Below are 14,282 nucleotides of genomic sequence, written 5' to 3'. Positions count from 1 at the left end.
TGTGTTTTATGTCTTTCTTATTCCAGATTGTATACATATGCTCTTATGTCAGATGATTTTGGAGTGAGTTAGAAGATTTTATCTTAAAGAGAAGACTATTAATGTTAATCTGAGAGACTCTGATATTACGTTTTATTTTGATCCAAATGATATGGACCCTGATTTAACTTTCATTGTTCATTTGTTTATCTTTCATGGAAGATTCTTTATCCATAAAATGAAGTGGGCAAAGAACAAACCCCTCTTCACATTACTTAAGATAGAATTTAAATATTATTTTGAAAAGATCAGTAAATGTAAAAACAAAAAAGCAATATAAGAGACTAATATCTCCCTCACTATCTTTAAACACCAACTGTCAGAGCAGGTCACAGATAATTGAACCTGTACATAGCCCATCTGTAAGTAGCCCATCCAACTACCTTATCCCCATATTGTTACTTATTTTTTTGCTCCTTTGCACCCCAGTATCTCTACTTCCACATTCATCTTCTGCACATCTATCACTCCAGTGTTTAATTGCTAAATTGTAATCACTTCGCCACTACGGACAATTTATTGCCCTACCTCCCTAGTCTTACCTCATTTGCACACACTGTATATATATATTCTATTGCGTTATTGACTGTATGTTTGTTTATTCCATGTGTAACTCTGTGTTATTGTTTGTGTCGCACTGCTTTGCTTTATCTTGGCCAGGTCACAATTGTAAATGAGAACTTGTTCTCAACTGGCCAACCTGGTTAAATAAAGGTGAAGTAAAAACATTAAATAAAAAGTGTTTAACTAATTGAAAAGGAATCTTGATATGTAATGCCCCAGTCTGTTAGGTTTATGTACTCTTCTTTGTATATTTTTTTGTATTGTTGTGCTCATAATAATTAATATATATATATATATATATATATATAAATGACTATCCCACTCATACACTGAAGCAAAGATCAATTATTATATTGACAAGAGATCCGAGTGACCACAATGGAAATGCATGTGCTCAATGATTGAAGACAGGAACAGATGGGGACCATTCTACCTAATGAGAGGGCAGGTACGAGTGTTTCTCAAAGTTGACGAAATGCCACGTGCATCCACATATATCAGTACATTTGTAAAAGCTTAAACATTACGAAACTTCTATTCAATCAAAATCCTCAAGTAATTAGAAAATAAAACGGGATTATCTCACGCGGAAAGATTTTGGGCAAAGTAAAAGCTCTCGCCTTGACGGCTTCATCTCGGTCTGTTATTTTTTTATTAAAAAAAAACAACTTTGTCTATTAAAAAGTAAAATTCTATTGGTAACACCTAAAGCCATAGTATCAGGCAAAAGCAATATGCTACAGTGCAGGTCTAACTACAGCGGTTATTGTTGAAAAAGGTCTGTGTTTGCTGTATCCTTTGAAGACAATAGGAAGAATTTGAACATTCATTCTAATATTAGGCTAATTTAGAAATAGTCTACATCTACGTTTGATTTAGGATGTAAAAGGAATTGAACTTTGAGACGCAGTTCTGTAAACTTCTGTTTCATTCTCTAAGAGCACATGTTTCAATAGCATATGTAGCTTTTCCAGAATGCAGTCAAAAGAAAAACTGTAGGGTTTATCACACTTTTTTTATATCAATACAATTTTCAGAATCAGGTATGGGAATAAAGTAGTGGACAGAGAAAGAAAGGCTGGCTTTTGTAGAAATGGTATTTGATAATACACCTTTCGGTTTCAAATAACATATTGTACTTCACAAATGGTAAGTCAAAGTTGATTACATTAGCCTAGAAATAACTACACAAAATCACTAGCTACATACGTCTAACCACACATATGTTATTAAGCTAAAACTGTGAAGTGGAAATCTTTTTACAGCTAATGAAAATAAATCAAAGACTACAGTAATAAAGTACCATCCTAACAACTTCAGTTCACATGACCTGATCTTCCACAACTGTTGACATGGTGCTTTCAGGGTGCTGGGTTATTGCTCAATACCGCCATGTAGTTGAAACGTCATTGGTATTCATAAGAACTAGAGCTGTGTTCGAATACTCACACTAACCGCACTAACCATACTACTTGTGATGTAAGTGGAGTATATAGTATGTTTACTGGTCATAGTATGGATATAGTTAGTATGCCAGAAGTTCCCGGATGTCATACAAAATTTGCCAAAATACGTAGTATACAAGCGGTGGACATTATTTCCGTGCTGTCAGGGCCCATAATGCAATTCTTCAGAAAACGGACGTGGCCTCACAACGTTTTCAGATAAAAGAAAAATGGCAGAACATTTTGCCGAAGTCAGATGAGAGCGGATACAATTTCATTGCTTTTAACTAATTATGACAAATGTTAAGACAATGTTCAGCGATGTAATGAATTTTCAAATAAATTACGTTACAATTCTTTAGCTACGCTATCCTTACGAACCGCAAAGCGTATCTTTGCAGAAGTAATAATATTATTATTTTCAATGACCAAACCCGGACTACACTGGAACCATCAGTGATACATGCTGGATTTAAACCAGGTACTATAGTGACGCCGCTTGCACTGACGCCGCTTGCACTGAGATGCACTGAGATGCAGTGCTATAGACCACTGCTCCACTTGGGAGCCCTATGAACTAATGGTATATTGTATGCAGTATGTACTCATTAAGGAGGTAGTATACAGCATGTTAGTATGGGTATTCGAACACTACTTAGGTCTTCTGGGGCAGTATGCATCAAGCCTCTCAGAGTAAGAGTGCAGATTTAGGATCAGTTTAGCCTTTTAGATCACATTGAATAACATTACATTGATGGGGAAGCTCCTCCCCCCAGCTTCCACTGATTTATACAGCCCCTGGTTTTTCCTGGCCTAGTATGTAAGGTAGTGCCTCTACTCCAATTGTTTGAGAACAGGACCCCCTAAAGGATAAGTTTGGGTGAGCATATAAGGCGAACGTCTAGCATCCCAATGGTTTCTTGTAACTTTTTTTCTAATGATCAACTTTCCAACGATTTACTACTTTTTAGCTACTTTGAAACTACTTAGCATGTTAGCTAACCCTTCCCCTAACCCTTTAACCTAACTCCTAACCTTAACATTAGACCTAACCTTAATCCTTAACCCCTAGCCTAGCTAAATTTAGCCACCTAGCTAATGTTAGCACCTAGCCACCGGGCTAACGTTAGCCACAACAAATTGGAATTCTAAACATGTCATATGTTTAGCAATTCGTAACATGTTGTACAAATTACAATTCGTAAAATATAATATCAAATGGATGATGGACACCCACAAATTAATACACACCATACAAAACATATCATACTAATTGGAGTATCGAGGTAGTTCTGTTCTGTTATCACAGTGACAACGTCCACCATTGTCACTGTGATAACAGAAAAGAACTACCTTGAGACCAACGATGGTGGAAAAATGACGATAGTTCACTCAAGCTGTTTACCACTGTAAACAGGAGGTGCAGTTTTGTGACTGCAGAAACAGACATGAGGGGTGATGAATGGGCGAAGACCGGCTGATACCAGATTTGAAGAAAAGGAAAAACGAAGAGGGAGAGAACAGCAGGAACATATACTATACTATGTAACTTACATATACTGTGTAACTTACTTTAAACAAATAGTTGTAAATGGTTGTTTCTGGTGAATTTAAGGGAAAATATAACAACTTTTCTGAAAATGTTGTCAATGTAGTCAATCAGAACTCAAATACCAATTTTTTTCTGTATTACTTTAAACTGTTGGTCGAACTATAACAGTTCAGAAAGTCACCACCAATGTCAAAACCCATTATTCTATTTTTGTTCCCTTCACCATGTCACCATGTCTGGGTAGTACATGGTTTTGAAAAAACGAATTTCTTTATACAGTGGGGCAAAAAAGTATTTAGTCAGCCACCAATTGTGCAAGTTCTCCCACTTAAAAGCATGAGAGAGGCCTGTAATTTTCATCGTAGGTACACTTCCACTATGACAGACAAAATTAGAAAAAAAATCCAGAAAAACAGATTGTAGGATTTTTAATGAATTTATTTGCAAATTGTGGTGGAAAATAAGTATTTGGTCAATAACAAAAGTTTATCTCAATACTTTGTTATATACCCTTTGTTGGCAATGACAGAGGTCCAACATTTTCTGTAAGTCTTCACAAGGTTTTCACACACTGTTGCTGGTATTTCGGCCCATTCCTCCATGCAGATCTCCTCTAGAGCAGTGATGTTTTGGGGCTGTTGCTGGGTAACACAGACTTTCAACTCCCTCCAAAGATTTTCTATGGGGATGTGAGATCTGGAGACTGGCTAGGCCACTCCAGGACCTTGAAATGCTTCTTACGAAGCCACTCCTTTGTTGCCCGGGCGGTGTGTTTGCGATCATTGTCATGCTGAAAGACCCAGCCACGTTTCATCTCCAATGCCCTTGCTGATGGAAGGAGGTTTTCACTCAAAATCTCACGATACATGGCCCCATTCATTCTTTCCTTTACACGGATCAGTCGTCCTGGTCCCTTTGCAGAAAAACAGCCCCAAAGCATGATGTTTCCACCCCCATGCTTCACAGTAGGTATGGTGTTCTTTGCATGCAACGCAGCATTCTTTGTCCTCCAAACACGACAAGTTGAGTTTTTACCAAAAAGTTATATTTTGGTTTCATCTGACCATATGACATTCTCCCAATCTTCTTCTGGATCATCCAAATGCTCTCTAGCAAACTTCAGACAGGCCTGGACATGTATTGGCTTAAGCAGGGGGACACGTCTGGCACTGCTCGAATTGAGTCCCTGGCGGCGTAGTGTGTTACTGATGGTAGGCTTTGTTACTTTGGTCCCAGCTCTCTGCAGGTCATTCACTAGGTCCCCCCGTGTGGTTCTGGGATTTTTGCTCACCGTTCTTGTGATCATTTTGACCCACGGGGTGAGATCTTGCGTGGAGTCCCAGATCGAGGGAGATTATCAGTGGTCTTCCATTTCCTAATAATTGCTCCCACAGTTGATTTCTTCAAACCAAGCTGCTTACCTATTGCAGATTCAGTCTTCCCAGCCTAGTGCAGGTCTACAATTTTGTTTCTGGTGACCTTTGACAGCTCTTTGGTCTTGGCCATAGTGGAGTGTGACTGTTTGAGGTTATGGACAGGTGTATTTTATACTGATAACAAGTTTAAACAGGTGCCATTAATACAGGTAACGAGTGGAGGACAGAGGAGCCTCTTAAAGAAGAAGTTACAGGTCTGTGAGAGACAGAAATCTTGCTTGTTTGTACAGTGCCTTGCGAAAGTATTCGGCCGCCTTGAACTTTGCGACCTTTTGCCACATTTCAGGCTTCAAACATAAAGATATAAAACTGTATTTTTTTGTGAAGAATCAACAACAAGTGGGACACAATCATGAAGTGGAACGACATTTATTGGATATTTCAAACTTTTTTAACAAATCAAAAACTGAAAAATTGGGTTAAGTTAATACTTTGTAGCGCCACCTTTTGCTGCGATTACAGCTGTAAGTCGCTTGGGGTATGTCTATCAGTTTTGCACATCGAGAGACTGACATTTTTTTCCCATTCCTCCTTGCAAAACAGCTCGAGCTCAGTGAGGTTGGATGGAGAGCATTTGTGAACAGCAGTTTTCAGTTCTTTCCACAGTGTAACGGTTTTCTTGGTGAGAAGGAGAGTTGGACCAAAATGCAGCGTGTAGATTGCGATCCATGTTTATTCAACAAACAAAACACGAATCTAAATACAAACACTACAAAACAATAAACGTAACGAAAACCGAAAACAGCCTATACTAGTGTAAACTAACACAGAATAATGACACTAAGGACAATCACCCACGACAAACTCAAAGAATATGGCTGCCTAAATATGGTTCCCAATCAGAGACAACAATAAACACCTGCCTCTGATTGAGAACCACTCCAGACAGCCATAGACTTAGCTAGAACACCCCACTAGCTACAATTCCCATACATACACACCACATACAAAACCCCATGCCACACCCTGGCCTGACCCAATACATGAAGAAAACACAAAATACTTAGACCAGGGCGTGACACACAGATTCTCGATTGGATTCAGGTTTGGACTTTGACTTGGCCATTCTAACACCTGGATATGTTTATTTTTTAACCATTCCATTGTAGATTTTGCTTTATGTTTTGGATCATTGTCTTGTTGGAAGACAAATCTCCGTCCCAGTCTCAGGTCTTTTGCAGACTCCATCAGGTTTTCTTCCAGAATGGTCCTGTATTTGGCTCCATCCATCTTCCCATCAATTTTAACCATCTTCCCTGTCCCTGCTGAAGAAAAGCAGGCCCAAACCATGATGCTGCCACCACCATGTTTGACAGTGGAGATGGTGTGTTCAAGGTGATGAGCTGTGTTGCTTTTACGCCATTGCATTGTTGCCAAAAAGTTAAATTTTGGTTTCATCTGACCAGAGCACCTTCTTCCACATGTTTGGTGTGTCTCCCAGGTGGCTTGTGGCAAACTTTAAACGACACTTTTTATGGATATCTTTAAGAAATGGCTTTCTTCTTGCCACTCTTCCATAAAGGCCAGATTTGTGCAATATACGACTGATTGTTGTCCTATGGACAGAGTCTCCCACCTCAGCTGTAGATCTCTGCAGTTCATCCAGAGTGATCATGGGCCTCTTGGCTGCATCTCTGATCAGTCTTCTCCTTGTATGAGCTGAAAGTTTAGAGGGACGGCCAGGTCTTGGTAGATTTGCAGTGGTCTGATACTCCTTCCATTTCAATATTATCGCTTGCACAGTGCTCCTTGGGATGTTTAAAGCTTGGGAAATATTTTTGTATCCAAATCCGGCTTTAAACTTCTTCACAACAGTATCTTGGACCTGCCTGGTGTGTTCCTTGTTCTTCATGATGCTCTCTGCGCTTTTAACGGACCTCTGAGACTATCACAGTGCAGGTGCATTTATACGGAGACTTGATTACACACAGGTGGATTGTATTTATCATCATTAGTCATTTAGGTCAACATTGGATCATTCAGAGATCCTCACTGAACTTCTGGAGAGAGTTTGCTGCACTGAAAGTAAAGGGGCTGAATAATTTCTTACGTCCAATTTTTTCAGTTTTTGATTTGTTAAAAAAGTTTGAAATATCCAATAAATGTCGTTCCACTTCATGATTGTGTCCCACTTGTTGTTGCTTCTTCACACAAAAATACAGTTTTATATCTTTATGTTTGAAGCCTGAAATGTGGCAAAAGGTCGCAAAGTTCAAGGGGGCCGAATACTTTCGCAAGGCACTGTAGGTGACAAAATACTTATTTTCCACCATAATTTGCAAATAAATTCATAGAAAACTCCTACAATATGACTTTCTGGATTTTTTTTCTCATTTTGTCTGTCATAGTTGAAGTGTACCTATGATGAAAATTACAGGCCTCTCTCATCTTTTTAAGTTGGAGAACTTGCACAATTGGTGGCTGACTAAATACTTTTTTGCCCCACTGTATATATTAGTATTTTCTCTTTCTTTATTGAGATATCAAGTTATGAATGAGAGGGGGTGACAGAAAGGTAGAAGAATACAGATATGAATGTGTAGGCAGGGTTTGAATCCATGTGTGGTCCAGAGTCAGCAGCATTACCACTAGACCAGAATATGGCACAACAAGAATAATGTGTAATATTCAATTAACTTAATAGGAGTCGAGGCATGTAAAGTCAAGAAGCTGCTGACTTGATTACACACTTTACTTGCAGTATCAATTCATTAAAAAGTATACATACATGTACATACATGGTTATAAAATAAATCATGTTCAGTCCTAATAAGCGGAAGATTCTATAAAGAATCAAATTAAACAAGTATTGTGTTAGTCTAGCTGAAAACAAAGAGGCTGATTACTTTGTTGTAGTAAAAGTGAACTGGGATAGAAATACATTATCAATCAAATTAAAGTGAGTGTCACGATGCCAACTTTGGTCCAACTACATTAAGTGTAAAGGCTTGGATAGGCCTATGGCTCAGAATATGGAATAGAATGTGAATGGTGTACTACTCTCTCAAGTATTCATTCAAATATGCAGTAGCCTGTTGGTTGTGGGCAGAAGCAGAAAAAATATCCCGATCGAGGGAGGAGCAGAATTTTATATTTGACAGTAAAACATTCTTATTATAACTATAACAGTTGTTGACACCTTCAATTCTTGCACATATTCTCATAAAAAGTGTAGTTTAACACTGCTTCTATCTAGGATGTAAACACAGCCTCAAGTGAGGTCTGATAACTCAAACTGCTTGAGTTAAACATCTGTTTTTGAGTGTACTTGAAAAGTGCAGGACGCAATACAAATTGTCCCATGAAGAGGTAACTCCGTTGACCATTTAGCCAAGTTTTTTCCGAAGCTAGCCAACGTTAGTTTGACTAGCCTAGCCTGCTACTGTAACTGTCAATTTGCCTGCTCATGAGGCTAGTGTTTCATTAGCTATCTGGCAGGGACATTTTTTGTTGTTGTCATGTTTTGACCTGATTATATGTCTCATTTCAAGTTACAAGCTGCTGGCTTAAATAAACATTCAATCATATACTTTGAATAGAAAGCCAAGCAAAAGCGTTTAGATAGAAAGATGTGTGTGTCATGTATGCTAGAATGTACGTTTAAAAACTAAGTTTCATATGCAAATTAGCCAACACAGCATATCCTACACATATACTGTAGCATACCTTGCAATACAATGTTCTCTAAAAAACAACTGGGGAAAATGTATACAATTTGGTCTGCAATAAGAGAACCAGAGTTTGATTTCTAAACCAGATGAGTTCTCAAGTTTCAGCAGATTCCCAATACCATGATGGGCAGGCATGTGTAATGTTGGAGGCGTTGGAGAATGATAAAACAAATCTGCAGGATTATAGAAAAAGCGGTTGAGTTTCAAATACTTAATGTTTGTGAACTTGAATATATTTACTGTAGGTGGTTGAAATTATTAGCCTAACTATCCTGCTAATCTTCTAAAAGTTGAAGCTGCTGGCAAGGGTCAAGACCGGGAGGACGGGCAAAAGAGAGATAAGAAAAATCAGGGGCATGGAAAATACTCGCTGGTTGACTTGACATTACGAACTGGCACAGAGAGACAGGAAACACAGGGATAAATACACCGGGGAAAATAATTGACACCTGGAGGGGGTGGAGACAATCACAAGTGAAACAGATCATGGCGTGAGACTTAAACCATGAGAAACAAGATTCTCTGGTCTGATGAAACCAAGACTGAACTCTTTGGCCTGAATGCCACGTGTCACGTCTGGAGGAAACCTGGCACAATCCCTACGGTGAATCATGGTGATGGCAGCATCATGCCGTTGGAATGTTTTTCAGTGGTAGGGACTGGGAGACTAGCAAGGATCACGGGAAAGATGAACAAAGAAAAGTACAAAGAGATCCTTGATGAAAACCTGCTCCAGAGCATTCAGGACCTCAGACTGGGGGCGAAGGTGCACCTTCCAACAGGACAACGACCCTAAGCACACAGCCAAGACAACACAGGAGTGGCTTTGGGACATGTCTCTGAATGTCCTTCAGTGGCCCAGCCAGAGCCTGGACATGAACCCGATCATCTCTAGAGAGAACTGAAAATCGCTGTGTAGCGACGCTCCACCTCCAACCTGACAGAGCTTGAGAGGATCTGCAGAGACGAATAGGAGAAACTCCACAAATACAAGTGTGCCAAGCTTGTAGCATCATACCCAAGAACACTTGAGGCTGTAATCACTGCCGAAGGTTCTTCAACAAAGTACTGAGCAAAGGGTCTGAATACTTATGTAAATGTGATATTTCCGTATTTATTTATTTTTTATATAGATTTGCAAAAATGTCTGAAAACCTGCTGTGTCATTATGGGATATTGTGTGTATACTGATGAGGGGGAAAAACAATTAATCAGTTTTAGAATAAGGCTTTAATGTCACAAAATGTGGAAAAAGTCAATGGGTCTGAATACTTTCTGAATGCACTGTATATGACCATTAAGGCCACATCGTTCTTCAAGATGTTCTTCAAGATGTTCAGACGTTCATAGGTGACAAGCAGGGTCAAATAATAATCACAGTGGTTATAGAGGACACAACAGGTCAGCACCTCAGGAGTAAATGTCAGTTAACTTTTCATAGCCCAGCAGAGGTTGAGAGGTCGATGGAGAAACGAAACAGCAGGTCCCGGGATAAGGTAGCATGTCTAGTGAACAGGTCAGGGTTCCATAGCTGCAGGCAGAACAGCAGAAACTGGAGCAGCAGCACAACCAGGTGGACTGGGGAGTGTTCAGGCCAGGTAGTTCTGAGGCATGGTCATAGAGCTCAGGTCCTCACATCCCCCCCGCACAGACTATTGAAGCATATACAGTACCAAACAAAAGTTTGGACAAACCTACCCATTCAACTTTTTACTATTTTCCACAATGTATAGTAATAGTGAAGACATCAAAACTGAAAAAACACATGGAATCTTGAAGTAACCAAAAAAGTTTTAAACACATCGAAATATATTTACAATATTAGATTCAAAGTAGCCACGCTTTGCTTTAATGACAACTTTGCACACTATTGGCATTCTCTCAACCAGCATCATCTGGAATGCTTTTCTAACAGTCTTGCTGAGCACTTTTTGGCTGCTTTTCCTTCATTCTGCAGCCCAAATCATCCCAATTTGGTAATTTATTAGGATCCCCATTAGCTGTTGCGATACTCTTCAATACTTTGTTGTAAATGTTGGTGGCAGTTGTGGAAAGAATATAGCAGCAATTATTAAGAATGCAATTGCTGATTAGGCTATTTTCCCCTTCAACCAGGTGGCCTATCCAAAAGGAACTCATGTACCATATGGACACTAACAATGTGTGCCAATATTGTTTCCAGTTAAAGTTTAAGTTGAGCTTGCCTGTCAATTACCAAAATGACCGTCTTCAGTAAATTACCAGTAGCGCTGCAACCATATGACAACTCCAATTAGTCCCTTATGGTGAACGAGAGGCTTGAAGACATACTATTTGGAGCATACAATTCATAATTTGCTGTAGGAGAACAATTGGGCTGAAACAATGCTTACATATTAGGTGTCAGTTAAAGTCGAACTTCCCATCACAACTGGTTAACAGGTTTGATTGACCTCTAGGCTGTCTAATAAACTTGTGACGCACAGAGTAAAGGTCCACATCAACTGTAGTTAACAATTTCAATCCTATGGAGCTTGTGTTGACAGTTGGTCGCTTAATTGACATAGAACTATTAGATACAGTAAAGGACACCCTCGGTGGTCAGAGGTAACATCCTTTATAAACCTCACGTTGAACTTCTATTGTCATGACCCTCAGCCACTAGTAGGTCTACAATTAACACTATTTATCACTGGTATGATGATCAGTAAGACAGCAAAGAACCTGAAGACTGATACATCCATTACTACAGGTCAACACTTAGAAAACAGCAACAACCTTTAGTGATATTTTTTAATTGTTTTACAAGAAGCCATGCCTCAAATACAAGTAGTGTTGTCAACAGAAACATCAAGACACCAGTTTAACACTCTCCCCTCCCTATAAATGCAACGCCAGTAGGATCTCAGAGAAGCCAGGAGTCCTGGTCTGAGGCTGGAGGCCGTAGCCTGGGGATGGAAGTGGTTTAGCTCTGGCCTCCCAGGGTGTGCTTGTCAAACAGGTACTCTGCCATCTTGTTTTTGACAGCATCCATCTTGGTGAGGTTGGTGATGTGGTCACCCAGCTTCTTAATGGCCTCCACCTGCTCATTCAGGTAATGGGTCTCCAGGAAGTCACACAGCTAAAGAGGGAAAACAGGTCAGACAAGAGAATGAATACAGACCATTGTAGATACAGTAACACACAAGAGCCTGGTGGTAATGGACTAAGGGAAGATAATGAGGTGTCTGCAGTTTATTATTTAACTAGGCAAGTCAGTTAAATACTTTACATTGGCATCCTAATGTGGAACAGTGGGTTAACTGCCTTGTTCAGGGGCGGAAAATAGGTTTTACCTTCTCAGCTCCGGGATTCAAACCAGCAACCTCTGTTACCGGCCCAAAGCTCCAACCACTAGACAACCTGCTGCACTTTTTGCATTAACGTCATAGTGTGCATCTGTAGACTATTGTGTGCATGTGAAGCAGGTCACAATCATGTCATTAATTAGCAGAGCTACAACAACCTGATCATCTCCTGGGACAGTACCTGTATTCTATGTGATACATACATGTGATGTGTGGTTTCACCATAACTTACATGGGGGTCAACCTTGTCAGAGGCAATCTTGTGCAGGTCCAGCAGGGCCTGGTTCACATTCTTCTCCAGCTGCAGAGCACACTGCATGGCCTCCAGCCCATTACCCCACTCATCACGTTCTGGCTTCTACACAGGACAGAGTGAACACAGACGTGTTAAGGACTACTAGCAGATGTTAAGGTTAGGATAAAGTGAACAGAGTTACACCCCTTACACATTCAGTTCAGTGGTTGGAGGCAGTATGTTCAGGACTACAGGTTCTGTAGATCAACTTACTCCATGGAGGAGAGTGTACAAGTGGTAAAGACATTAATCAGTCTACAATCTAAATGTGTTTTTCGATGCTCAGGCGCTCACCTTGATGTCCTGGAGTAAAATGCGTCCACCTCGCTTGTTCTGGAAGGAGAGTAGCTTGTCGGCGTGCTCCCGCTCCTCTTCGCTGTTCTCCTTGAAGAAATGCGCGAAGCCAGGCAGAGCCACATCGTCACGGGAGAAATAGAAAGCCTGGGTGGACAAAAAAAACTGTGTGGTTAGAAGAAGAAAAAAGTCAAACGTGACAGAGCATTATGTAATTGTTGTGGCAACTAAACTTTATGACAAAGGCATGAATCAGTCTAGTCTGTAGTCCACTTGGTAACCTGCCAATTAACCTGTCAATGAGTTGTTACGCGTTCTGTCAAAGATAGATACCCTTCACGGAGTTTCTTAGCTATTAATTATCTAGGCCAACAGAATAAAAAGAAAGTTGAAAAAGAGGCATTTAGGCCCAGGAATAATATAGGTTAAACAAAACGGTCATCTTGGTAAACTCCTTACCATTGAAGTGTAGGTGTAGGAGGCAAACATCTCCAAGTTGATCATCCGGTTGATAGCAGCTTCGCAATCGTGGTGATAGTTCTGGCGGATCTGAGACTCCATTTTGGCAGATTTTCTTTTATATCTAAATGAACGGTACAAAAATAAAATGTATTCGACTATTTTGCTATTACAGTTCAAGTAAGTGCTATGTCAACAACCAGGAATGTTTTATGATGCGGGACGAAGGCAGAGGAGTTCCGTTCAATCACTGTTGAAGCAAGAACTTCTTCATGCGTCTTCTCAGACTTGTGAACTGGAAGGAGCCTTGTTCGCTCTATTTATTGTTCCAAACGGAATGCGTCAGTGAAATCCACCCTCACAAAGCGTAGCCAATCACCTTTAGAATTTCAGCAGGAACTGGGCGGGTCATTTAAAGACAAGCCCACTCATACACATGACCAGAAGCAAAGATTATTTATTATATTGACAAGAGAGCCGAGTGACCACTCTAACAATGGAAATACATGCGCTCAACGAATGAAGACATGCAAGATCAGGTGGGACCATTCTAGCCAATGATAGGGCAGGTACGCGTGTGAACAACACGCACAACTTAACATATTTTTTTCAAAGCTTCCGGAATGTCACATGCATCCACATCTAAAGCAGTAGTATCAGCCAAAAGCAATGCTACAGTGCAGGTCTAACAACAGCGGTTATTGTTGAACAATGTGTGTGTTTGTTATATCCTTCGAATAAAATTGGAAGAATTTGAACATTCATTCTAATATTAGGCTAATTGAGAAACAGTCTTTGTCTCTATTTGATTTAGGATATATAAGGAATTGAACTTTGAGACAGGTCTGTAAACTTCTGTTTCATTCTCTAAGAGCACATGTTTCAATAGCACATGAAGCTTAATTATTGACCTTTTCCAGAATGCAGTCAAAAGAAAAACTTTAGGTTTTATCACATTTAAAAATATATAAAATTTTCAGTATGAGGTATGGGAATACAGTAGTGGACAGAGAAAGAAAGGCTGGCTTTTGTAGAAATGGTATTTGATGATACACCTTTCGGTTTCAAATGACATATTGTTGTTGTCAAATGGTATATCAAAGTTGATTACAATAGCCTAGAAATAACTACACAAAATCAGTAGCTACATACATCTAACCATACATAGGTTATTAAGCTAAAACTGTGAAGTGGAAAACTT

General features: G+C 39.7%; 1 protein-coding gene across 1 annotated transcript; it reads right to left on the bottom strand.

The window, feature by feature from the left end:
• Positions 1 to 11,465: 11,465 nt before the first annotated feature.
• On the bottom strand, positions 11,466 to 13,602 carry LOC118937703 (ferritin, middle subunit). The gene is made up of 4 exons (XM_036938023.2): positions 13,082 to 13,602; positions 12,623 to 12,769; positions 12,266 to 12,391; positions 11,466 to 11,807 (listed from the first exon to the last, which is right to left on the bottom strand). Exons 1-4 carry the CDS (start codon positions 13,181 to 13,183, stop codon positions 11,652 to 11,654), a joined length of 531 nt encoding a protein of 176 aa, XP_036793918.2. The 5' UTR covers positions 13,184 to 13,602; the 3' UTR covers positions 11,466 to 11,651.
• Positions 13,603 to 14,282: the final 680 nt, after the last annotated feature.

This window comes from Oncorhynchus mykiss, chromosome 12, assembly GCF_057628025.1.
Source record: "Oncorhynchus mykiss isolate SJ-2025 chromosome 12, ASM5762802v1, whole genome shotgun sequence".
Taxonomy (NCBI): Eukaryota; Metazoa; Chordata; class Actinopteri; order Salmoniformes; family Salmonidae; genus Oncorhynchus; species Oncorhynchus mykiss.
This window is presented reverse-complemented; position numbering and strand designations above follow the sequence as displayed.